This window comes from Geotrypetes seraphini, chromosome 16 (genome assembly GCF_902459505.1).
Source record: "Geotrypetes seraphini chromosome 16, aGeoSer1.1, whole genome shotgun sequence".
Taxonomy (NCBI): domain Eukaryota; kingdom Metazoa; phylum Chordata; class Amphibia; order Gymnophiona; family Dermophiidae; genus Geotrypetes; species Geotrypetes seraphini.
In genome coordinates this window covers 51,961,363-51,986,521 of record NC_047099.1, presented here as the reverse complement: position 1 = coordinate 51,986,521, position 25,159 = coordinate 51,961,363, and the positions used below count along the sequence as shown (strand labels likewise).

Genomic DNA, 25,159 nt, shown 5'->3' with positions numbered 1-25,159 from the left:
AAGTGAGGAGAAAAACCAAGTAAGCTGATATTAATGAAGGAAACCGTGAACTTCAGAACCACCATACCCCCATCACTTATGTGGTTACATTCATACCCCATTGAAACACCAATGACTATGCACTCCCAAATATGCTATTGATATTTACAAATACCGAAAATTACATTGACTCAGACTATAATGTAGCAAAAGTACTTAGCTTGATCCAACGGGAGCTCAGCTGTTTCACCAAATGTAGCTTCCTCAGGAGTTCAAAGGCTTTTCCAGTGGCAATATTTGCCTATACCTAATGGATATCAAATGAAAGGATTTAAAGCCTACACCATTTACATGTAACATTACTTTTTAAAATTACTTTATTCCCTTTTTCATCACTGTCTACCTGCCAAGTGATGTAAACAGTCATAGGCGACTCCTGCCCATTTAGATCCCTGGTATGGGGGCTACAGCTCTTGTTCTTGTCAACATACTCTTGCCAAAGTGATGTAAACAGTCAGGGGCGACTCCAGGCCATTTAGATCCCTGGTATGGGAGCTACAACTCTTGTTCTCGTCACAGCCCTCTTGCCAAAGTGATGTAAACAGTCAAGGGCGACTCTAAGCCATTTAGATCCCTGGTATGGGGGCTACAGCTCTTGTTCTTTTCAACATACTCTTGCCAAAGTGATGTAAACAGTCAGGGGCGACTCCTGCCCATTTAGATCCCTGGTATGGGGGCTACAGCTCTTGTTCTTGTCAACATACTCTTGCCAAAGTGATGTAAACAGTCAGGCAGAACTCATGCCCATTTAGATCTCTGGTATGGGTGCTACAGCTCTTGTTCTTGTCAACATACTCTTGCCAAAGTGATTAGATCCCTGGTATGGGGGGCTACAGCTCTTGTTCTTGTCAACATACTCTTGCCAAAGTGATTAGATCCCTGGTATGGGGGGCTACAGCTCTTGTTCTTGTCAACATACTCTTGCCAAAGTGATGTAAACCGTCAGGGGCGACTCCAGGCCATTTAGATCCCTAGTATGGGGGCTACAGCTCTTGTTCTTGTCAACATACTCTTGCCAAAGTGATGTAAACAGTCAGGCAGAACTCTTGCCCATTTAGATCTCTGGTATGAGTGCTACAGCTCTTGTTCTTGTCAACATACTCTTGCCAAAGTGATGTAAACAGTCAGGGGCAACTCCAGGCCATTTAGATCCCTGGTATGGGGCTACAGCTCTTGTTCTTGTCAATATACTCTTGCCAAAGTGATGTAAACAGTCAGGGGCGACTCCAGGCCATTTAGATCCCTGTTATGGGGGGCTACAGCTCTTCTTTTCAACATACTCTTGCCAAGTGATGTAAACAGCCAGGAGCAACTCCAGGCCATTTAGATCCCTGGTATGGGGGGCTACAGCTCTTGTTCTTGTCATGGCCCTCTTGCCAAAGTGAGGTAAACCGTCAGGGGCGACTCCAGGCCATTTCGATCCCTGGTATGGGGGGCTACAGCTCTTGTTCTTGTCATGGCCCTCTTGCCAAAGTGAGGTAAACAGTAAGGGGCGATTCCTGGCCATTTAGATCCCTGGTATGGAGGCTACAGCTCTTGTTCTTGTCAACATACTCTTGCCAAAGTGATGTCAACAGTCAGGGGCGAGCTCAAATCAAATCAACTTGGAACACAAAACTTGCTCTACTAGAGTTGAATCAAACATAAAAACTCGGACAAGTGAGGAGAAAAACCAAGTAAGCTGATATTAATGAAGGAAACCGTGAACTTCAGAACCACCATACCCCCATCACTTATGTGGTTACATTCATACCCCATTGAAACACCAATGACTATGCACTCCCAAATATGCTATTGATATTTACAAATACCGAAAATTACATTGACTCAGACTATAATGTAGCAAAAGTACTTAGCTTGATCCAACGGGAGCTCAGCTGTTTCACCAAATGTAGCTTCCTCAGGGTTTCAAGCTGTTTCACCAAATTTAGCTTCCTCAGGAGTTCAAAGGCTTTTCCAGTGGCAATATTTGCCTATACCTAATGGATATCAAATGAAAGGATTTAAAGCCTACACCATTTACATGTAACATTACTTTTTAAAATTACTTTATTCCCTTTTTCATCACCGTCTACCTGCCAAGTGATGTAAACAGTCATAGGCGACTCCAGGCCATTTAGATCCCTAGTATGGGGGCTACAGCTCTTGTTCTTTTCAACATACTCTTGCCAAAGTGATGTAAATAGTCAGGGGCGACTACAGGCCATTTAGATCCCTAGTATGGGGGCTACAGCTCTTGTTCCTGTCAACATATTCTTGCCAAAGTGATGTAAACAGTCAGGGGCGACTCCTGGCTATTTAGTTCCCTGGTATGGGGCTACAGCTCTTGTTCTTGTCAACATACTCTTGCCAAAGTGATGTAAACAGTCAGGGGCGACTCCTGCCCATTTAGATCCCTGGTATGGGGGCTACAGCTCTTGTTCTTTTCAACATACTCTTGCCAAAGTGATGTAAACAGTCAGGGGCGACTCCTGCCCATTTAGATCCCTGGTATGGGGGCTACAGCTCTTGTTCTTGTCAACATACTCTTGCCAAAGTGATTAGATCCCTGGTATGGGGGGCTACAGCTCTTGTTCTTGTCAACATACTCTTGCCAAAGTGATGTAAACAGTCAGGCAGAACTCTTGACCATTTAGATCTCTGGTATGGGTGCTACAGCTCTTGTTCTTGTCACAGTCCTCTTGCCAAAGTGATGTAAATAGTCAGGGGCGACTCCAGGCCATTTAGATCCCTGGTATGGGGGGCTACAGCTCTTGTTCTTGTCATGGCTCTCTTGCCAAAGTGAGGTAAACAGTCAGGGGCAACTCTGGCCATTTAGATCCCTGGTATGGGGGCTACAGCTCTTGTTCTTGTCAACATACTCTTGCCAAAGTGATTAGATCCCTGGTATGGGGGGCTACAGCTCTTGTTCTTGTCATGGCCCTCTTGCCAAAGTGATGTAAATAGTCAGGGGCGACTCCAGGCTATTTAGATCCCTAGTATGGGGGCTACAGCTCTTGTTCTTGTCAACATACTCTTGCCAAAGTGATGTAAATAGTCAGGGGCGACTCCAGGCTATTTAGATCCCTAGTATGGGGGCTACAGCTCTTGTTCTTGTCAACATACTCTTGCCAAAGTGATGTAAATAGTCAGGGGCGACTCCAGGCTATTTAGATCCCTAGTATGGGGGCTACAGCTCTTGTTCTTGTCAACATACTCTTGCCAAAGTGATGTAAATAGTCAGGGGCGACTCCAGGCTATTTAGATCCCTAGTATGGGGGCTACAGCTCTTGTTCTTGTCAACATACTCTTGCCAAAGTGATGTAAATAGTCAGGGGCGACTCTAGGCCATTTAGATCCCTGGTATGGGGGCTAAAACTCTTGTTCTTGTCACAGTCCTCTTGCCAAAGTGATGTTAAACAGTCAGGGGCGACTCCAAGCCATTTAGATCCCTGGTATGGGGGCTACAGCTCTTGTTCTTTTCAACATACTCTTGCCAAAGTGATGTAAATAGTCAGGGGCGACTCTAGGCCATTTAGATCCCTGGTATGGGGGGCTACAGCTCTTGTTCTTGTCATGGCTCTCGTGCCAAAGTGAGGTAAACAGTCAGGGGCAACTCTGGCTATTTAGATCCCTGGTATGGGGGCTACAGCTCTTGTTCTTGTCAATATACTCTTGCCAAAGTGATGTCAACAGTCAGGGGCGATCTCAAATCAAAGCAACTTGGAACAGAAAACTTGCTCAACTAGAGTTGAATCAAACAAAAACTCAGACAAGTGAGGAGAATAACCAGGTAAATTGATATTAATGAAGGAAACCGTGGACTTCAAAACCACCAAACCCCCATCACTTATGTGGTTACATTCATACACCATTGAAACACCAAAGACTACGCACTCCCAAATATGCTATTGATGTTTACAAATACAGACAATTACATTGACTCAGACTATAATGTAGCAAAAGTACTTAGCTTGATTCAACGGGAGCTCAGCTGTTTCACCAAATGTAGCTTCCTCAGGAGTTCAAAGGCTTTTCCAGTGGCAATATTTGACTATACCTAATGGATATCAAATGAAAGGTTTTAAAGCCTACACCATTTACATGTAACAATATTACTTTTTAAAATTACTTTATTCCCTTTTTCATCACCGTCTACCTGCCAAGTGATGTAAACAGTCATAGGCGACTCCAGGCCATTTAGATCTCTGGTATGGGGGCTACAGCTCTTGTTCTTGTCAACATACTCTTGCCAAAGTGATGTAAACAGTCAGGGGTGACTCCTGCCCATTTAGATCCCTGGTATGGGGGCTACAGCTCTTGTTCTTGTCAACATACTCTTGCCAAAGTGATTAGATCCCTGGTATGGGGGGCTACAGCTCTTGTTCTTTTCAACATACTCTTGCCAAAGTGATTAGATCCCTGGTATGGGGGGCTACAGCTCTTGTTCTTGTCAACATACTCTTGCCAAAGTGATTAGATCCCTGGTATGGGGGGTACAGCTCTTGTTCTTTTCAACATACTCTTGCCAAAGTGATTAGACCCCTGGTATGGGGGGCTACAGCTCTTGTTCTTGTCACCGCCCTCTTGCCAAAGTGAGGTAAACCGTCAGGGGCGACTCCAAGCCATTTAGATCCCTGGTATGGGGGACTACAGCTCTTGTTCTTGTCACTGCCCTCTTGCCAAAGTGAGGTAAACCGTCAGGGGTGACTCCAAGCCATTTAGATCCCTGGTATGGGGGCTACAGCTCTTGTTCTTTTCAACATACTCTTGCCAAAGTGATGTAAATAGTCAGGGGCGACTCCAGGCCATTTAGATCCCTGGTATGGGGGGCTACAGCTCTTGTTCTTGTCATGGCTCTCTTGCCAAAGTGAGGTAAACAGTCAGGGGCGACTCCAGGCCATTTAGATCCCTGGTATGGGGTCTACAACTCTTGTTCTTCTCAACATACTCTTGCCAAAGTGATGTCAACAGTCAGGGGCGATCTTAAATCAAATCAATTTGAAACAGAAAACTTGCTCAACTAGAGTTGAATCAAACATACAAACTCAGACAAGTGTGTAGAAAAACCAGGTAAATTGATATTAATGAAGGAAACCGTGGACTTCAAAACCACCAAACCCCCATCACTTATGTGGTTACATTCATACCCCATTGAAACACCAAAGACTACGCACTCCCAAATATGCTATTGATATTTACAAATACCGACAATTACATTGACTCAGACTATAATGTAGCAAAAGTACTTAACTTGATCCAACGGGAGCTCAGCTGTTTCACCAAATGTAGCTTCCTCAGGGGTTCAAAGGCTTTTCCAGTGGCAATATTTGCCTATACCTAATGGATATCAAATGAAAGGTTTTAAAGCCTACACCATTTACATGTAACATTACTTTATTCCCTTTTTCATCACCGTCTACCTGCCAAGTGATGTAAACAGTCATGGGTGATTCCTGGTAATTTAGATCCCTGTTATGGGGGGCTACAGCTCTTGTTCTTGTCAACATACTCTTGCCAAAGTGATGTAAACAGTCATGGGTGACTCCTGGCCATTTAGATCCCTGTTATGGGGGGCTACAGCTCTTGTTCTCATCAACATACTCTTGCCAAAGTGATGTAAACAGTCAGGGGCGACTCCAGGCCATTTAAATCCCTTGCATGGGGGCTACAGCTCTTGTTCTTGTCCAATATACTCTTGCCAAAGTGATGTAAACAGTCAGGGGCAACTCCAGGCCATTTAGATCCCTTGTATGGGGGCTACAGCTCTTGTTCTTGTCAACATGCTCTTGCCAAAGTGATATCAACAGTCAGGGGTGATCTTAAATCCAATCAATTTGAAACAGAAAACTTGCTCAACTAGAGTTGAATCAAACATACAAACTCAGACAAGTGTGGAGAAAAACCAGGTAAACTGATATTAATGAAGGAAACCGTGGACTTCAAAACCACGAAACCTCCATCACTTATGTGGTTACATTCATACCCCATTGAAACATCAAAGACTACGAACTCCGATATGCTATTGATATTTTCAACAAATGCTGACAATTACATTGACTGAGTATAATGTAGCAAAAATACTTAACTTGATCCAACAGGAACTCTTCCTCAGGGGTTCAAAGACTTTTGCAGTGGCCTTATTTGCCTGTACCTAATGGATAATATCAAATGAAAGGTTTTAAAGCTTGCACCATTTACATGTTATAACATTACTTATAAGTTACTTTAATCCCTTAAGGCCTCAATTTATTTTTATTCATTCTCAAAAGTTTAAAATCACTTTCAAAACAAATGCCCCTTGAATTCTCTAAAGCTTACGATGTGGTTAGTTCATAGGCGGGACTAAAACTTTGGTAAGAGATTGACCAGAACAAGAGCAGTATGCCTTAAATGCACTGGATAGCACTATGATGAATCTAATAGGCCAGGGTAGACCCTGGCTGTTTGCATCACTTTGTCAAGAGAGAGGTACCTACGTGAACAGGAGCTGCACAATTGTGAGCACTGGAGAGCACCAGACGAGGGATCTAAATGGCCAGGGTCAACTCTGACTCTTTACATCACATTGGCAAGAGAGCAGTACCTAAGAGAACAAGAGCTGCAATTTTGTGAGCGCTGGAGAGCACCAGTCGAGGTATTTATATGGCTAGGGTCGACCCTGAATGTTTACATCACTTTGGCAAGAGAGCGGTACCTACGAGAACAAGAGCTGTACGCTTGTGAGTGCTGGAGAGCACCAGATGAGGCACATAAATGGCCTGGGTCGACCCTGTTTACATCACTTTGGCAAGAGAGCGGTACCAACGAAAACAAGAACTGTATGCTTCTGAGCGCTGGAGAGCACCAGACGAGGAACGTAAATGGCCAGAGGCGACCCTGAGTGTTTACATCACTTTGGCAAGAGAGCGGTACCTACGAGAACAAGAGCTGTATGCATGTGAGCGCTGGAGAGCACCAGTCGAGGTATTTATATGGCTAGGGTCGACCCTGAATGTTTACATCACTTTGGCAAGAGAGCGGTACCTACGAGAACAAGAACTGTATGCTTGAAATACACCAGACTGAGGCATGTAAATTTCCAGGGTCCACCCTGACTGTTTACATTACTTTGGCAAGAGAGACACGTAAATGGCCAGGGTCGACCCTGACTGTTTACAACACTTTGGCAAGAGATTGACAAGATCAAGAGCTGTATGCCTTAAATGCACTGGATAGCACTATGAGGAATCTAAATGGCCAGGGTCGACCCTGACTGTTTACATCACTTTGGCAGGAGAGCGGTACCTACGAGAACAAGAGCTGTATGCTTGTGAGAGCTGGAGAGCACCAGACGAGGCATGTAAATGGCCAGGGTCCACCCTGACTGTTTACATCACTTTGGCAAGAGAGCGGTACGCTTGTGAGCGCTGGAGATCACCAGACGAGACACGTAAATGGCCATGGTCAATCCTGACTGTTTACATCACTTTGGGAAGAGAGCGGTACCTACGAGAACAAGAGCTATACGCTTGTGAGCGCAGGAGAGCACCAGACTAGGCACGTAAATGGCCAGGGTCAACCGTGACTATTTACATCACTTTGGCAAGAGAGCGGTACCTACGAGAACAAAAGCTTTATGCATGTGAGTGCTGGAGAGCACCAGATGAGACACGTAAATAGCCAGGGTCGACCCTAACTGTATACATCACTTTGGCAAGAGAGCTGCACGCTTGTGAGCGCTGGAGAGCACCAGACGAGACACGTAAATGGCCAGAGTCGACCCTAACTGTATACATCACTTTGGCAAGAGATTGACAAGAACAAGAGCTGTATGCCTTAAAAGCACTGGATAGCACTATGAGGAATCTAAATGGCCAGGGTCGACCCTGACAGTTTACATCACTTTGGCAAGAAATTGACAAGAACAAGAGCTGCATGCTTTAAATGCACTAGAAAGCACCAGATGAGGCACGTAAATGGCTAGGGTCGACCCTGACTGTTTACATCACTTTGGCAAGAGATTGACAAGAACAAGAGCTGTATGCTTGTGAGCGCTGGAGAGCACCAGACTAGTCACGTAAATGGCCAGGGTAGACCCTGACTGTTTACATCATTTTGGCAAGAGAGCGGTACCTACGAGAACAAGAGCTGCACGCTTGTGAGCGCTGGAGAGCACCAGACGAGGGATCTAAATGGCCAGGGTTGACCCTGACTGTTTATATCACTTTAGCAAGAGAGCTGTACCTACGAGAACAAGAGCTGCACGCTTGTGAGCGCTGGAGAGCACCAGACGAGGGATCTCTATTGCCAGGGATGACCCTGACTGTTTACATCAGTTTGGCAAGAGAGCGGTACCTACGAGAACAAGAGCTGCACGCTTCTAAGCGCTGGAGAGCACCAGATGAGACACGTAAATGGCCAGGGTTGACCCTGACTCTTTATATCACTTTGGCAAGAGAGCTGTACCAACGAGAACAAGAGCTGCACGCTTGTGAGCACTGAAGAGCACCAGACGAGGGATCTATATGGCCAGGGTTGACCCTGACTGTTTACATCAGTTTGGCAAGAGAGCGGTACCTACGAGAACAAGAGCTGCACGCTTGTGAGCACTGGAGAGCACCAGACGAGGGATCTAAATGGCCAGGGTTGACCCTGACTGTTTATATCACTTTAGCAAGAGAGCTGTACCTACGAGAACAAGAGCTGCACGCTTGTGAGCGCTGAAGAGCACCAGACGAGGGATCTATATGGCCAGGGTTGACCCTGACTGTTTACATCACTTTAGCAAGAGATTGACAAGAAGAGCTGTATGCCTTAAATGCACTGGAAAGCACTATGAGGATTCTAAATGGCCAGGGTCGACCCTGACAGTTTACATCACTTTGGCAAGAGAGCGGTACCTACGAGAACAAGAGCTATACGCTTGTGAGCGCTGTAGAGCACCAGACGAGGCACGTAAATGGCCAGGGTCAACCCTGACTGTTTACATCACTTTGGCAAGAGAGCGGTACCTACGAGAACAAGAGCTATACGCTTGTGAGCGCTGTAGAGCACCAGACGAGGCACGTAAATGGCCAGGGTCAACCCTGACTGTTTACATCACTTTGGCAAGAGAGCGGTACCTACGAAACAAAGAGCTACACACTTATGAGTGCAGGAGAGCACCAGACGAGGCATGTAAATCGCTTGGGTCGACCCTAACTGTTTACATCACTTTGGCAAAAGATTGACAAGAACAAGAGCTGTATTACTTAAATGCACTGGAAAGTACTATGAGGATTCTAAATGGCCAGGGTCGACCCTGACTGTTTACATCACTTTGGCAAGAGAGCAGTACCTACGAGAACAAAAGCTACATGCTTTAAATGCATTAGAAAGCACGAGATGAAGCACGTAAATGGCTAGGATCGACCCCGAGTGTTTACATCACTTTGGCAAGAGAGCGGTACCTACGAGAACAAGAGCTATACGCTTGTGAGCGCTGTAGAGCACCAGACGAGGCACGTAAATGGCCAGGGTCAACCCTAACTGTTTACATCACTTTGGCAAGAGAGCGGTACCTACGAAACAAAGAGCTACACACTTATGAGTGCAGGAGAGCACCAGACGAGGCATGTAAATCGCTTGGGTTGACCCTAACTGTTTACATCACTTTGGCAAAAGATTGACAAGAACAAGAGCTGTATTCCTTAAATGCACTAGAAAGCACTATGAGGATTCTAAATGGCCAGGGTCGACCCTGACTGTTTACACTTTGGCAAGAGAGCGGTACCTACGAGAACAAGAGCTATACGCTTGTGAGCGCTGTAGAGCACCAGACGAGGCACGTAAATGGCCAGGGTCAACCCTGACTGTTTACATCACTTTGGCAAGAGAGCGGTACCTACGAGAACAAGAGCTTTATGCATGTGAGCTCTGGAGAGCACCAGACGAGACATGTAAATGGCCAGGGTCGACCCTGATTGTTTACATCACTTTGACAAGAGAGCGGTACCTACGAGAACAAAAGCTACATGCTTTAAATGCACTAGAAAGCACCAGATGAAGCAAGTAAATGGATAGGATCAACCCCGACTGTTTACATCACTTTTTCAAGAGAGCGGTACCTACGAGAACAAGAGCTGTATGCTTGAAATGCACCAGATACAGCATGTAAATGGCCAGGGTCCACCCTTATCGTTTATATCACTTTGGCAAGAGATTGACAAGAGCAAGAGCTTTATGCCTTAAATGCACTGGAGAGCACTATGAGGAATCTAAATGGCAGGGTTGACCCTGACTGTTTACATCACTTTAGCATGAGAGCGCTACCTATAAGAACTGCACGCTTGTGAGCGCTGGAGAGCATCAGATGAGGGATCTAAATGGCCAGGGACGACCCTGACTGTTTATATCACTTTGGCAAGAGAGTGGTACCTATGAGAACAAGAGCTACATGCTTTAAAAGCACTAGAAAGCACCAGATGAGGCACGTAAATGGCTAGGGTCGACCCTGACTGTTTACATCACTTTGGCAAGAGATTGACAAGAACAAGAGCTGTATGCTTGTGAGCGCTGGAGAGCACCAGACTAGACACGTAAATGGCCAGGGTAGACCCTGACTGTTTACATCATTTTGGCAAGAGAGCGGTACCTACGAGAACAAGAGCTGCACGCTTGTGAGCGCTGGAGAGCACCAGACGAGGGATCTAAATGGCCAGGGTTGACCCTGACTGTTTATATCAATTTAGCAAGAGAGCTGTACCTACGAGAACAAGAGCTGCACGCTTGTGAGCGCTGAAGAGCACCAGACGAGGGATCTATATGGCCAGGGTTGACCCTGACTGTTTACATCAGTTTGGCAAGAGAGCGGTACCTACGAGAACAAGAGCTGCACGCTTGTGAGCGCTGGAGAGCACCAGACGAGGGATCTATATTGCCAGGATTGACCCTGACTGTTTACATCACTTTGGCAAGAGAGCAGTACCTACGATAACAAGAGCTGCACGCTTCTAAGCGCTGGAGAGCACCAGACGAGACACGTAAATGGCCAGAGTCGACCCTAACTGTTTACATCACTTTGGCAAGAGATTGACAAGAACAAGAGCTGTATGCTTGTGAGCGCTGGAGAGCACCAGACTAGACACGTAAATGGCCAGGGTAGACCCTGACTGTTTACATCATTTTGGCAAGAGAGCGGTACCTACGAGAACAAGAGCTGCACGCTTGTGAGCGCTGGAGAGCACCAGACGAGGGATCTAAATGGCCAGGGTTGACCCTGACTGTTTATATCACTTTAGCAAGAGAGCTGTACCTACGAGAACAAGAGCTGCACGCTTGTGAGCGCTGGAGAGCACCAGACGAGGGATCTCTATTGCCAGGGATGACCCTGACTGTTTACATCAGTTTGGCAAGAGAGCGGTACCTACGAGAACAAGAGCTGCACGCTTCTAAGCGCTGGAGAGCACCAGATGAGACACGTAAATGGCCAGGGTTGACCCTGACTCTTTATATCACTTTGGCAAGAGAGCTGTACCAACGAGAACAAGAGCTGCACGCTTGTGAGCACTGAAGAGCACCAGACGAGGGATCTATATGGCCAGGGTTGACCCTGACTGTTTACATCAGTTTGGCAAGAGAGCGGTACCTACGAGAACAAGAGCTGTACGCTTGTGAGCGCTGGAGAGCACCAGACTAGACACGTAAATGGCCAGGGTAGACCCTGACTGTTTACATCATTTTGGCAAGAGAGCGGTACCTACGAGAACAAGAGCTGCACGCTTGTGAGCACTGGAGAGCACCAGACGAGGGATCTAAATGGCCAGGGTTGACCCTGACTGTTTATATCACTTTAGCAAGAGAGCTGTACCTACGAGAACAAGAGCTGCACGCTTGTGAGCGCTGAAGAGCACCAGACGAGGGATCTATATGGCCAGGGTTGACCCTGACTGTTTACATCACTTTAGCAAGAGATTGACAAGAAGAGCTGTATGCCTTAAATGCACTGGAAAGCACTATGAGGATTCTAAATGGCCAGGGTCGACCCTGACAGTTTACATCACTTTGGCAAGAGAGCGGTACCTACGAGAACAAGAGCTATACACTTGTGAGCGCTGTAGAGCACCAGACGAGGCACGTAAATGGCCAGGGTCAACCCTGACTGTTTACATCACTTTGGCAAGAGAGCGGTACCTACGAGAACAAAAGCTACATGCTTTAAATGCATTAGAAAGCACGAGATGAAGCACGTAAATGGCTAGGATCGACCCCGACTGTTTACATCACTTTGGCAAGAGAGCGGTACCTACGAGAACAAGAGCTATACGCTTGTGAGCGCTGTAGAGCACCAGACGAGGCACGTAAATGGCCAGGGTCAACCCTGACTGTTTACATCACTTTGGCAAGAGAGCGGTACCTACGAAACAAAGAGCTACACACTTATGAGTGCAGGAGAGCACCAGACGAGGCATGTAAATCGCTTGGGTTGACCCTAACTGTTTACATCACTTTGGCAAAAGATTGACAAGAACAAGAGCTGTATTCCTTAAATGCACTAGAAAGCACTATGAGGATTCTAAATGGCCAGGGTCGACCCTGACTGTTTACACTTTGGCAAGAGAGCGGTACCTACGAGAACAAGAGCTATACGCTTGTGAGCGCTGTAGAGCACCAGACGAGGCACGTAAATGGCCAGGGTCAACCCTGACTGTTTACATCACTTTGGCAAGAGAGCGGTACCTACGAGAACAAGAGCTTTATGCATGTGAGCTCTGGAGAGCACCAGACGAGACATGTAAATGGCCAGGGTCGACCCTGATTGTTTACATCACTTTGACAAGAGAGCGGTACCTACGAGAACAAAAGCTACATGCTTTAAATGCACTAGAAAGCACCAGATGAAGCACGTAAATGGATAGGATCAACCCCGACTGTTTACATCACTTTTGCAAGAGAGCGGTACCTACGAGAACAAGAGCTGTATGCTTGAAATGCACCAGATACAGCATGTAAATGGCCAGGGTCCACCCTTATCGTTTATATCACTTTGGCAAGAGATTGACAAGAGCAAGAGCTTTATGCCTTAAATGCACTGGAGAGCATCAGATGAGGGATCTAAATGGCCAGGGACGACCCTGACTGTTTATATCACTTTGGCAAGAGAGTGGTACCTATGAGAACAAGAGCTACATGCTTTAAAAGCACTAGAAAGCACCAGATGAGGCACGTAAATGGCTAGGGTCGACCCTGACTGTTTACATCATTTTGGCAAGAGAGCGGTACCTACGAGAACAAGAGCTGCACGCTTGTGAGCGCTGGAGAGCACCAGACGAGGGATCTAAATGGCCAGGGTTGACCCTGACTGTTTATATCAATTTAGCAAGAGAGCTGTACCTACGAGAACAAGAGCTGCACGCTTGTGAGCGCTGAAGAGCACCAGACGAGGGATCTATATGGCCAGGGTTGACCCTGACTGTTTACATCAGTTTGGCAAGAGAGCGGTACCTACGAGAACAAGAGCTGCACGCTTGTGAGCGCTGGAGAGCACCAGACGAGGGATCTATATTGCCAGGATTGACCCTGACTGTTTACATCACTTTGGCAAGAGAGCAGTACCTACGATAACAAGAGCTGCACGCTTCTAAGCGCTGGAGAGCACCAGACGAGACACGTAAATGGCCAGAGTCGACCCTAACTGTTTACATCACTTTGGCAAGAGATTGACAAGAACAAGAGCTGTATGCCTTAAATGCACTGGATAGCACTATGAGGAATCTAAATGGCCAGGGTCGACCCTGACAGTTTACATCACTTTGGCAAGAAATTGACAAGAACAAGAGCTGCATGCTTTAAATGCACTAGAAAGCACCAGATGAGGCACGTAAATGGCTAGGGTCGACCCTCACTGTTTACATCACTTTGGCAAGAGATTGACAAGAACAAGAGCTGTATGCTTGTGAGCGCTGGAGAGCACCAGACTAGACACGTAAATGGCCAGGGTAGACCCTGACTGTTTACATCATTTTGGCAAGAGAGCGGTACCTACGAGAACAAGAGCTGCACGCTTGTGAGCGCTGGAGAGCACCAGACGAGGGATCTAAATGGCCAGGGTTGACCCTGACTGTTTATATCAATTTAGCAAGAGAGCTGTACCTACGAGAACAAGAGCTGCACGCTTGTGAGCGCTGAAGAGCACCAGACGAGGGATCTATATGGCCAGGGTTGACCCTGACTGTTTACATCAGTTTGGCAAGAGAGCGGTACCTACGAGAACAAGAGCTGCACGCTTGTGAGCGCTGGAGAGCACCAGACGAGGGATCTATATTGCCAGGATTGACCCTGACTGTTTACATCACTTTGGCAAGAGAGCAGTACCTACGATAACAAGAGCTGCACGCTTCTAAGCGCTGGAGAGCACCAGACGAGACACGTAAATGGCCAGAGTCGACCCTAACTGTTTACATCACTTTGGCAAGAGATTGACAAGAACAAGAGCTGTATGCCTTAAATGCACTGGATAGCACTATGAGGAATCTAAATGGCCAGGGTCGACCCTGACAGTTTACATCACTTTGGCAAGAAATTGACAAGAACAAGAGCTGCATGCTTTAAATGCACTAGAAAGCACCAGATGAGGCACGTAAATGGCTAGGGTCGACCCTCACTGTTTACATCACTTTGGCAAGAGATTGACAAGAACAAGAGCTGTATGCTTGTGAGCGCTGGAGAGCACCAGACTAGACACGTAAATGGCCAGGGTAGACCCTGACTGTTTACATCATTTTGGCAAGAGAGCGGTACCTACGAGAACAAGAGCTGCACGCTTGTGAGCGCTGGAGAGCACCAGACGAGGGATCTAAATGGCCAGGGTTGACCCTGACTGTTTATATCACTTTAGCAAGAGAGCTGTACCTACGAGAACAAGAGCTGCACGCTTGTGAGCGCTGAAGAGCACCAGACGAGGGATCTATATGGCCAGGGTTGACCCTGACTGTTTACATCACTTTGGCAAGAGAGCGGTACCTACGAGAACAAGAGCTGCACGCTTGTGAGCGCTGGAGAGCACCAGACGAGGGATCTATATTGCCAGGGTTGACCCTGACTGTTTACATCACTTTGGCAAGAGAGCAGTACCTACGATAACAAGCGCTGCACGCTTCTAAGCGCTGGAGAGCACCAGACGAGACACGTAAATAGCCAGAGTCGACCCTAACTGTTTACATCACTTTGGCAAGAGATTGACAAGAACAAGAGCTGTATGCCTTAAAAGCACTGGATAGCACTATGAGGAATCTAAATGGCCAGGGTCGACCCTGACAGTTTACATCACTTTGGCAAGAAATTGACAAGAACAAGAGCTGCATGCTTTAAATGCACTAGAAAGCACCAGATGAGGCACGTAAATGGCTAGGGTCGACCCTGACTGTTTACATCACTTTGGCAAGAGATTGACAAGAACAAGAGCTGTATGCTTGTGAGCGCTGGAGAGCACCAGACTAGACACGTAAATGGCCAGGGTAGACCCTGACTGTTTACATCATTTTGGCAAGAGAGCGGTACCTACGAGAACAAGAGCTGCACGCTTGTGAGCGCTGGAGAGCACCAGACGAGGGATCTATATGGCCAGGGTTGACCCTGACTGTTTACATCAGTTTGGCAAGAGAGCGGTACCTACGAGAACAAGAGCTGCACGCTTGTGAGCGCTGGAGAGCACAAGACGAGGGATCTATATTGCCAGGGTTGACCCTGACTGTTTACATCACTTTGGCAAGAGAGCAGTACCTACGATAACAAGAGCTGCACGCTTCTAAGCGCTGGAGAGCACCAGACGAGACACGTAAATGGCCAGAGTCGACCCTAACTGTTTACATCACTTTAGCAAGAAATTGACAAGAACAAGAGCTGTATGCCTTAAAAGCACTGGATAGCACTATGAGGAATCTAAATGGCCAGGGTCGACCCTGACAGTTTACATCACTTTGGCAAGAAATTGACAAGAACAAGAGCTGCATGCTTTAAATGCACTAGAAAGCACCAGATGAGGCACGTAAATGGCTAGGGTCGACCCTGACTGTTTACATCACTTTGGCAAGAGATTGAGAAGAACAAGAGCTGTATGCTTGTGAGCGCTGGAGAGCACCAGACTAGACACGTAAATGGCCAGGGTAGACCCTGACTGTTTACATCATTTTGGCAAGAGAGCGGTACCTACGAGAACAAGAGCTGCACGCTTGTGAGCGCTGGAGAGCACCAGACGAGGGATCTAAATGGCCAGGGTTGACCCTGACTGTTTATATCACTTTAGCAAGAGAGCTGTACCTACGAGAACAAGAGCTGCACGCTTGTGAGCGCTGAAGAGCACCAGACGAGGGATCTATATGGCCAGGGTTGACCCTGACTGTTTACATCAGTTTGGCAAGAGAGCGGTACCTACGAGAACAAGAGCTGCACACTTGTGAGCGCTGGAGAGCACCAGATGAGGGATCTAAATAGCTAGGGTCGACCCTGTTCACATCACTTTAGAAGAGGGCAGCGATGGTGATGACACCAGAAAGATTTGCACGCTTTTAAGTGCGCTGACCATTTAGATCTTGTTACTGACTCTTGCAAATGTGATGTAAACAGTAAGGGTTGACACTGGTCCTTTAGATCCCTCGTCTGGTGCTATCCTGCACTCTTTAAAGCGTGCCGCTCTTGGTCTTGTCATCACCCTCTTGCCAAAGTGATGTAAACAGTCGAGCACTGGCTGCTTTAGCTTTCCTCAATAGGAAAGTTGTCCCTTCCTTTTGATCATTTTCGTCACTCTGTTGTTCGCCGTATCTTTGCATTTTAAGTAGTGCAAATGCGCTATTCCGGTCGCTTCTATTTGCACTCTTTTGAGACGCAGTCCCACTGTGGAGCAATACAAAGGCATAACATTCATTTTGGAATTCTATGGATTTAGGGAAGGAATGGAAAACCTTTTTGCTTTTAGCTGCCGCTGCATAGCAAGCAGAATATCAACGACACCTAGGTGCTTTTTGCGCGAGTAGCGACTCCTAATGTGGAACCTTGCATCATATACCTAAAGTTTGGGTGTCTTCCCCACCCACTCCCTAGACATCACTTGGCAGTTGAAGTTTAAAATGTGAGCAACTGCAAGGATGCCCCGGTCTCGCATAGAGCTCATGCAATTTTTCACAATCCTCTTGCGATGCAACTTTAGCAGTGATCTAGCAATGGAAATAACTAGCGAGAATTACATTTGCCGACTAGTATGTTAATAAGCCGAGGTATGAGCACCCTCCACTATCTTTCTCCATTGAGAACATGGACCATTTAATCCTACAGTCTGCTAACCAGCTATAACGACTGCAAAACCAGTTGTCCTAACTTTGCCTGATGGTAGGCAACTGCAATGGTGGTTTTTAGCTGGTGATGCATGATTCGCGTTGCTTGCGACTCATGAGTTCCTGTGAGCATCAGGGGTGCAGCATTTAGCACGCTGGCTGGTGCTAATAACTGCTCATGGTTTTGCAAAAAGAGGGGTTTATGCAATGAGTTAACTGGGCTCCAATCAGCCAGTGTCTGGTTAACTTACCAGTCAGCGATGATGCCCCAGACATTAAGGCCTGCCACAGCCCCAAATAAAGGTTCATTTGGCTTTCCATCACAGGATCAATTATCATACCATACAGACTTCTTTCCTGCCTTGCAAATCTTTCATGTCAAAGTGCCGGGCCTGGCTGAAGAAACTATTTTTATTTCTACAGACTTGACCCTAGCTGGAGAAATACAAAGATGTCAGAAAAGCTACCACATTTAAGTACATGGGGGTGCTGGAGTACGGACAGTAAGGGGGTGTCCAATAGATCCCAGCAGATGGCTTCTCACCTGTAATGAGACTGGAGTCCTGGACGCGGGATACAGACTCCATCACCCCTCCCATGGTGACTATCATTGGCTTGGAGATGATGCGGAGAAAGCTCCCGTTCACTGGCTCGATACCACCTGCACTGCCGGTGCATGCAGAATCCTGAGGGAGACACTAAATGGGTGGGAAGGAGAGGAAAACAAGATATTGGACTATGTTGCTAAAGATATGACCATTAGAGAAAAGTCAATCTCAATAAAGGCATCCTACTCATGCTGCCAGGACCCAGGTCCTAAAGGGAGATTTAGTTAAACCCCACAGGAATGATCCAGACAGCACCGGTGTGGACAAAGAAAAAGCCAAACAGGACATCCATCAGGCCCAGTTAATCTGCTTTCATCTAGCTCAGGGGTCTCCAAAGTATGGCCCACGGAAGAATTGTGTGGAAATGCACCAATGAGACTAATTTTCCAAGGAGAATCTGCAAAAAAAACCCTAACCACCGGGTGTTAATAGATTTCAAATTCATTAATTAAAATTGTGTTTAAAGTATATTGATATTCCGCATTGTGAATAATAACGGATTGTAATTGTATACTGTGCAGTATTTCTTCGTTCTAGTTCGGCCTCGAGCGACAGCGTCTAGTCATACGCTGGACCTACCTACAATGCTGTGAATTATCTTTACATTTAATCTGGAAGTTCGTTACTAATTATGGTTAATTGTCCATAAGAATACTTGCAGCGGTGAATGTAATACTCCATTTGTAAGTGCAGAAATTTTTATTTTAACGGCGCGTGTTCACTTACTCACATATTTGCTTGCACGGAGTTCTGCCGATTTGGATGCCAGTGCTAGGGAAATTAGATTGTTTCAAAATCCGTTTGACTGTGATGTTGCCGACGTCCAAGTCAGGCAAATAAAACTTAAGATATATAAAAGGAAGGAAACTTGATCAATTTTTATAAATTTTTGAACTCCAAGCACTTTCCAAATTTGAAGACATTTGCTTGTAAATTTCTCTATTTTTGGGACAGCGTCTTTGCGAACTAACTTTTTTCCCAAATGAAATATATCAAGTCGAAATACGGGGCAAATTTATCTGACGGACATTTTAAAGTTTCAAAATATAAAGCGCAGTTTAAGATTTTTAAACACAAAAACAGTTCCACCATTCACATTAATGGTTTAATTTTAATTTGTGATGAAAATTTGAGAATTTGCTGCCAGGGTTAAATCTTTAATATACGATAATTTAATCTCATACTCTAGTTTATAAAATTTTCTGCTTTCAATAAAATTTACTACAGCCTGCTGAAATGTGCTGAAGTGCCCAATGTGGCCCTTGTGGCAAAAAGTTTGGAGACCCCCCAGGTCTAACTGAAACTAGTCTGCAAGACAGTCCAAGCTTACCGTATTTTCACGCATATAACACGCGCGTTATACACGATTTTACAAACTGAGTATAACCATGTGCGTTATGTGTGAGCGCGTTATACAATTTTTTTCTCATTGCGATCCGGCATCCTCCCTCCCCCCCGCACCGCAAAGACATCGCTTACCCGATTGGGCACCGGCACCAGCACCAATGCACAGGACGTGCCAGTGCCAGAAGATCCTCCCTCGCCTGGGCTGGGCTGGGCGGTGCAAGGGAGATCCTCCCTCTTCCCTGTGCTGGGCTGGTCTGGGCTTTGAGCATTTGCGCATGCTCAAAGCCTTCTGATCTCGCTCTCTCCCAGATTCTCAGATTCAGAATCTCGGAGAGCGCGAGACCAGGCTTTGAGCATGCGCAAATGCTCAAAGCCCAGACCAGCCCAGCACAGGGAAGAGGGAGGATCTCCCTCGCACCGCCCAGCCCAGGCGAGGGAGGATCTTCGGGCACTGGCACGTCCTGTGCATTGGTGCTGGTGCCCAATCGGGTAAGCAATGTCTTTGCGGTGCTGGGGGGGGGGGATTTAGGATCGCAGGCCAGAAGAGGGAGTAAGCGGGGGTGGCAGGAGGAGGTTATAGCAGCATAAGTGGTATACACGTGCGTGCTATATAGATTTTTTTTACAGCAATGCTTTGTTCCTGCGCGCTATACGCGTATGCGCGATATATGCATGAAAATACGGTAGTTATTTCTCTAGAGTTACATTACGAGATTTCTATTCCATCATTACCTTGCGCAGTTCAAGGCGGATTACAAAAGTTATAAATAGTGGGTTACGATGGAAGATCATTGGTGAATTCAAGAGAATTTGAGAACAGATAGTTTCTGTGTGGCGGGAAGAAGGTGGGAGTCTATTATCCTATGGATGTATAATAAACACATTTCAAATCCAAGCCCACTTTCCCATAATCTAGACACCAGCTCTAAAAACTAGTGAAACCAGTACCCAGTCATTCAGCCTCATAGGACCTCCTCACCAGGGAGGTGTAGACGCTGGCCCCATCTAACCTACAAGCAGAGAGTACTTGCCCTTGCGAAAGGCAAGTAAAACCAAAACAAAGAAAAAAGGCAAGAGATGTCAATATTTATATACCTCTTATAGGTGATTAAATTTGCGGATGATAACGAAGTTATTCAGAGTAGTAAAGACGCAGGGGGATTGCGAAGATCTGCAACGTGACATAATCAAGCTCGAGGAATGGGCATCGACATGGCAGATGAGGTTCAACGTGGATAAGTGTAAAGTGATGCATGTCAGTAACAAAAATCTCATGCACGAATACAGGATGTCTGAGGCGGTACTTGGAGAGACCTCCCAGGAAAGGGACTTGGGAGTTCTGATCGACAAGTTGATGAAGCCGTCCACACAATGTGCGGCAGCAGCAAAAAGGGCAAACAGAATGCTAGGAATGCTAAAGAAGGGGATCACGAACAGATCAGAGAAGGTTATCATGCCACTGTACAGGGGCCATGGTACGCCCTCACCTGGACTATTGCGTCCAGCACTGGTCGCCGTACCTGAAGAAGGACATGGTACTACTCGAAAGGGTCCAGAGAAGAGCGACTAAGATGATTAAGGGGCTGGAAGAGCTGTCGTACAGCAAAAGATAGAGAAACTGGGTCTCCTCTCTCGAACAGAGGAGATTGAGAGGGGACAAGATCGAAACATTCAAGGTACTGAAGGGGATAGACTTAGTAGATAAGGACAGGTTGTTCACCCTCTCCAAGGTAGGGAGAACGAGAGGGCACTCTGTAAAGTTGAAAGGGGATAGATTCTGTACAAACGTAAGAAAGTTCTTCTTCACCCAGAGAGTGGTAGAAAGCTGGAACACCCTTCCAGAGGCTGTTATAGGGGAAAACACGCTCCAAGGATTCAAGACAAAGTTAGACAAGTTCCTGTTGAACAAGAATGTGCGCTGGTAGGGCTAGTCTCAGTTAGGGCGCTGGTCTTAGACCAGAGGGCCGCCACGTGAGCGGACTGCTGGACATGATGGACCACTGGTCTGACCCAGCAGTGGCAATTCTTATATTCTTATGTTAAATGGTTCAGATACTCAAGCCTAAATACTGAAGTAAATAAAAGATGTCCCAATCAACCAGAATGCAACCCTTATTATAAATAAGTCCCAACAAGTTTAGCTGGAACTTTTGCCGGTGTTGGTAGCCATCAAACCCGGTTCTATGCACATCATGTTTTCGTCTGCCACAAACTCTACATCGTCCCCTGATAAAGGCATTTTTGCTGCCAAAACTTGGATCCTTGTTGGGACGTTAAAGGTTGCATTCTGGTTTAATATGACATCTCCTGCCTTTTTCTTCGTTTTGGTTTGCCCATCTAACCTACTCCATTGTCCACAGTAACCCAGTACCTGCATCGGTTACATGCCTCCTGCACTTGGAAATCAGGTGGGGGTGGGGGTGTTAGAACTAACAGAAGGGTTGTGGCGAATTGAAGAGAATTGTGTACATTGGGGAAAACATCACAGAACTGGAACAGAAAGATGTTCTCCGGGGCAGAACTGGAGCATGAAGGGAAGCCTTGCGTTTTCAGATATCCACATACGGCACCAGCCTCACCTTGGGTGCATCCCAGGGTCTCTTGAGGGTTCCAAGGCCCTCCTTAAAGCAGAGAGCTAACTGGCAGTGTAGGAACTGAATGGACTCATTGTAGGCCGGGCGCAGCTGGAAAGCGAAGCGCTGGACCTCCTGCACTTGGTGGTCTTCCATTAGCTGGTTCCTAAAGAAAGTCACACTGGGGTCCACTGGGCAGGTATCACGCACCACAATGAAGTTAGACTCCACCATAGGGTCCGAAGATGGTGAAATACGGCAGAGCTGGATGGAGAAACTAATTTGTGGATTGGATTGTTGGAGAACAGCCTAAAAAGGAGAAAGACCAAAGAGACATTATTAGTATATCTGAAAGTGTTTGAGTTGGGTATCTATTAACTGAGATAACCCCATGCAGTAGTATAGTTAGGGGGAGGGGGTCTGCCCTGGGCACCATCTTGGTGAGGGCACAGGCACCTGTCCTACTCTGTGCTCCCCTAATCAGATATGCTCACTGCTTCCCTTTACCTCAGTAACGTTTCTGGCACGAACAGCAACCCCCAACCTGCTTGTCGTGCCCATCATCGGCTCTTCCTGTCACTTCCTGGACCTGCACACCTAGGAAGTGATGTCAGAGGTAAAGCCAACGTTGGGGGGTTACTGCTCTCACCAGGAACATTGCAGAGGTATTGGAGAAGGGAAGTGTGTACACGTGGGGAAGGAGTGTGTGGATCAAGTTTCAAGTTTAAGCGATCAAATTTATATTAATCAAAATTCTAAGCGATGTACAAATTAGTAAAACAAAATTTAGGGAACAAAACAGATAAACTAAATCTTGTAAGACATAAGCCTTATTTCAATTGCATTTCTTTACTTCTCTGAAGTACATGATCTCTCCCTTCCCAGTGTAGTTTTCCATGTCTTTACTATCAAACTTGTATTTCTCTTACCTTTACTTTCTTTTTAATATGTTTAATATTAGTTTTCTAATTATCAAATGCATCCTTAAAAAGAGAGGATTAATTTGCTCTTAAATCTGTCCCAAGTCACGCTCTTCCCTTAAATTGATAGGGAGTGAGTTCCGTGTTTGGGGGGCTGTGACAGAAAAAATGAATTGCCGCCGTGTATTTATAATTTTAAGTGAGAGAATTAATAAATGTTGATCGTTAGATCTCAATCTATTTGAGGTGTAGGGAATCAGTAATTTATAAATGAAAGCAGGAGTTTCATATAGCAAAGATTTGAAAGTAAGCAGACTTAGTTTATACTGGGAGCCAATGCGCTTTCGGTGTCAGGTCAAAAAGTGCGCCGGGACAAAGGCACGCGCAGACAATTGAGCACAGCGCGGAGGTGCGCGCTGCAGAAAGTTACTGTTTTTAGGGCTCCGACGGGGGGGGGGGGCGTGGGAGGGAACCCCCCACTTTACTTAGAGATCGCGCCGCGTTGTGGGGGGTTTGGGGGGTTGTAACCCCCCACATTTTACTGAAAACTTCACTTTTTCCCTGTTTTTAGGGAAAAAGTTAAGTTTACAGTAAAATGTGGAGGGTTACAACCCCCCAAAGCCCCCACAACGCCGGCGCAATCTCTATTAAGTAAACTGGGGGGGAGGCTCCCCAACAACAACCCCCGGAGCCCCTAACTAATTTTCTTCAGCGCGCACCTCCATCTTGCGCTCAGTGGTCGGCGCGCGCCTTTGTCTTTCGCGGAGTTGTCTATGAACTGCGCTTTAAGGAGAGGCGTCACGTGATTGAATTTCTTAGCTTTCGTTATCAGTTTAATAGAAGCATTTTGGATCATCTGTAAACGTCTGATTTCATTTTGGGCTATTCCCTTGAATAGAGCATTGCAATAATCAATTTTAGAAATTACCAAGGAATGAATTAAAATGTTAGGAGATTTTGGGCATAAAAATTTCGAAACTGAACGGATTTGACGAAGTCTGAAAAATGTTTATTTAACAATACTACTAATGTGGTCATTAAAGATTAATTTATAGAGTTTATAGGTTAATATATGGAGAAGAGGAGGATGGGGAGGGGTGCCTCATTACACCACCGACCCCATGCCTTCCAATTATTTTATTTGATATACCGTCATTAACAAGAGTCAAATCAAAGCGGTGTACAATAAAAAGTGGGCAATACTTAAAATAAAAACATAGAAGTACAAACAAATTAACCAAACTAGACATGAAAGGACAAAAGGGCAGGAAAGGTTTACAATCTCTTAAGGAAAAGCAGGATAGGAAGAGGGTCGGATAGAGCAGTGTCTAGTGTGCCGCGAGATGTTGCCTGGTGTGCCGCAGGGCCGCCATCAGGGCAGTACTACCAGTCCTGCAATCAGGGGCCCGGAGCTGACAGGGGGCCCGGGCTCCCCCAGGGTCCTAGGCAGTGTTCTAAGGCAGGGGCACCAGTAGCTCGCCAAGGCAAAGTGAGTCGATCACCCAGGACTCACTTTGTCTTGGCGATCTAATCTATCGAGCCGATAAGTCTTCTTCTCCCCGACGTCAATTCTGCAGTCGGAGAGGAAGTTCGGGCCAGCCAATCGCTGCCTGGCTGGGCGGAACTTCCTCTCCGATTGCAGAATTGAGATCGGGGAGAGGAAGACTGATCGGCCCGAAGCAGGGAGAGCATGCGTCGACGTCGGCGTCGGCTTTGGGGCCTGCTATCCATTGGTGGGTCCTGTTCCCCGATGGCAGCGGCAGTGGCTTGGGGAACGGCAGGGAGAAAGAAAGAAAGGGGGCAGGCAGGGAAACAGAAGGAAAGAAGAGAAACAGAAAAAAAGAAAGGTCAGGGAGAGAGGAAGAAAAAGTTGGGGGAGGGAGTGAGGTGTGGAGGAGAGAAAGCATACAGGCTGATAGAAGGGAAGAAAGATTGGATGCACAGTCAGAAGAAGAAAGTGCAACCAGAAATCACCAGACAAGGTAGGAAAAATGATTTTATTTTAAATTTAGCAAAGTGGAGGCAGTATTACCACAGTTTTCAAAGGAATTTGCCCAAATAACTTAATAGTTAACTGGGTAAATTCCCAGAGATGAAAACTTCCCTTCACTTACTATGCACAGTTCTGAATTTATATCTGCTGTCTATATTTTACAATATGGTCACCTTTTACTAAACCGCAATAGTGGTTTTTAGCGCAGGGAGCCTATGAGCGTCAAGAGCAGCGCTGGACATTCAGCGCAGCTCCCTGCGCTAAAAACTGCTATTGTGGTTTAATAAAAAGGATGGAGGGTATATTTGTCTATTTTTGTATGCTATAAAAACCAAATACAGAGAGAGACTGAGAGCTGTTGACGAAGAGCTACGTGTGTGTCTTTCTTCGATTCCAGCCAGAATATCAGCCA

The 25,159-nt window shown here is 46.3% G+C and overlaps 1 protein-coding gene across 3 annotated transcripts in view; it reads right to left on the bottom strand.

Moving 5' to 3' along the window:
• TGFBR3L (transforming growth factor beta receptor 3 like) overlaps positions 1 to 25,159 on the bottom strand; it is a 50,831-nt gene that overhangs the window by 9,834 nt on the left and 15,838 nt on the right. For all 3 annotated transcript variants that reach the window (XM_033924980.1, XM_033924982.1, XM_033924981.1), the window contains 2 exons: positions 21,841 to 22,143; positions 17,851 to 18,004 (listed from right to left, as the gene is read on the bottom strand). In XM_033924980.1, coding sequence (XP_033780871.1) covers positions 17,851 to 18,004; positions 21,841 to 22,143 — 457 coding nt within the window. The remainder of the gene's footprint in view (positions 1 to 17,850; positions 18,005 to 21,840; positions 22,144 to 25,159) is intronic.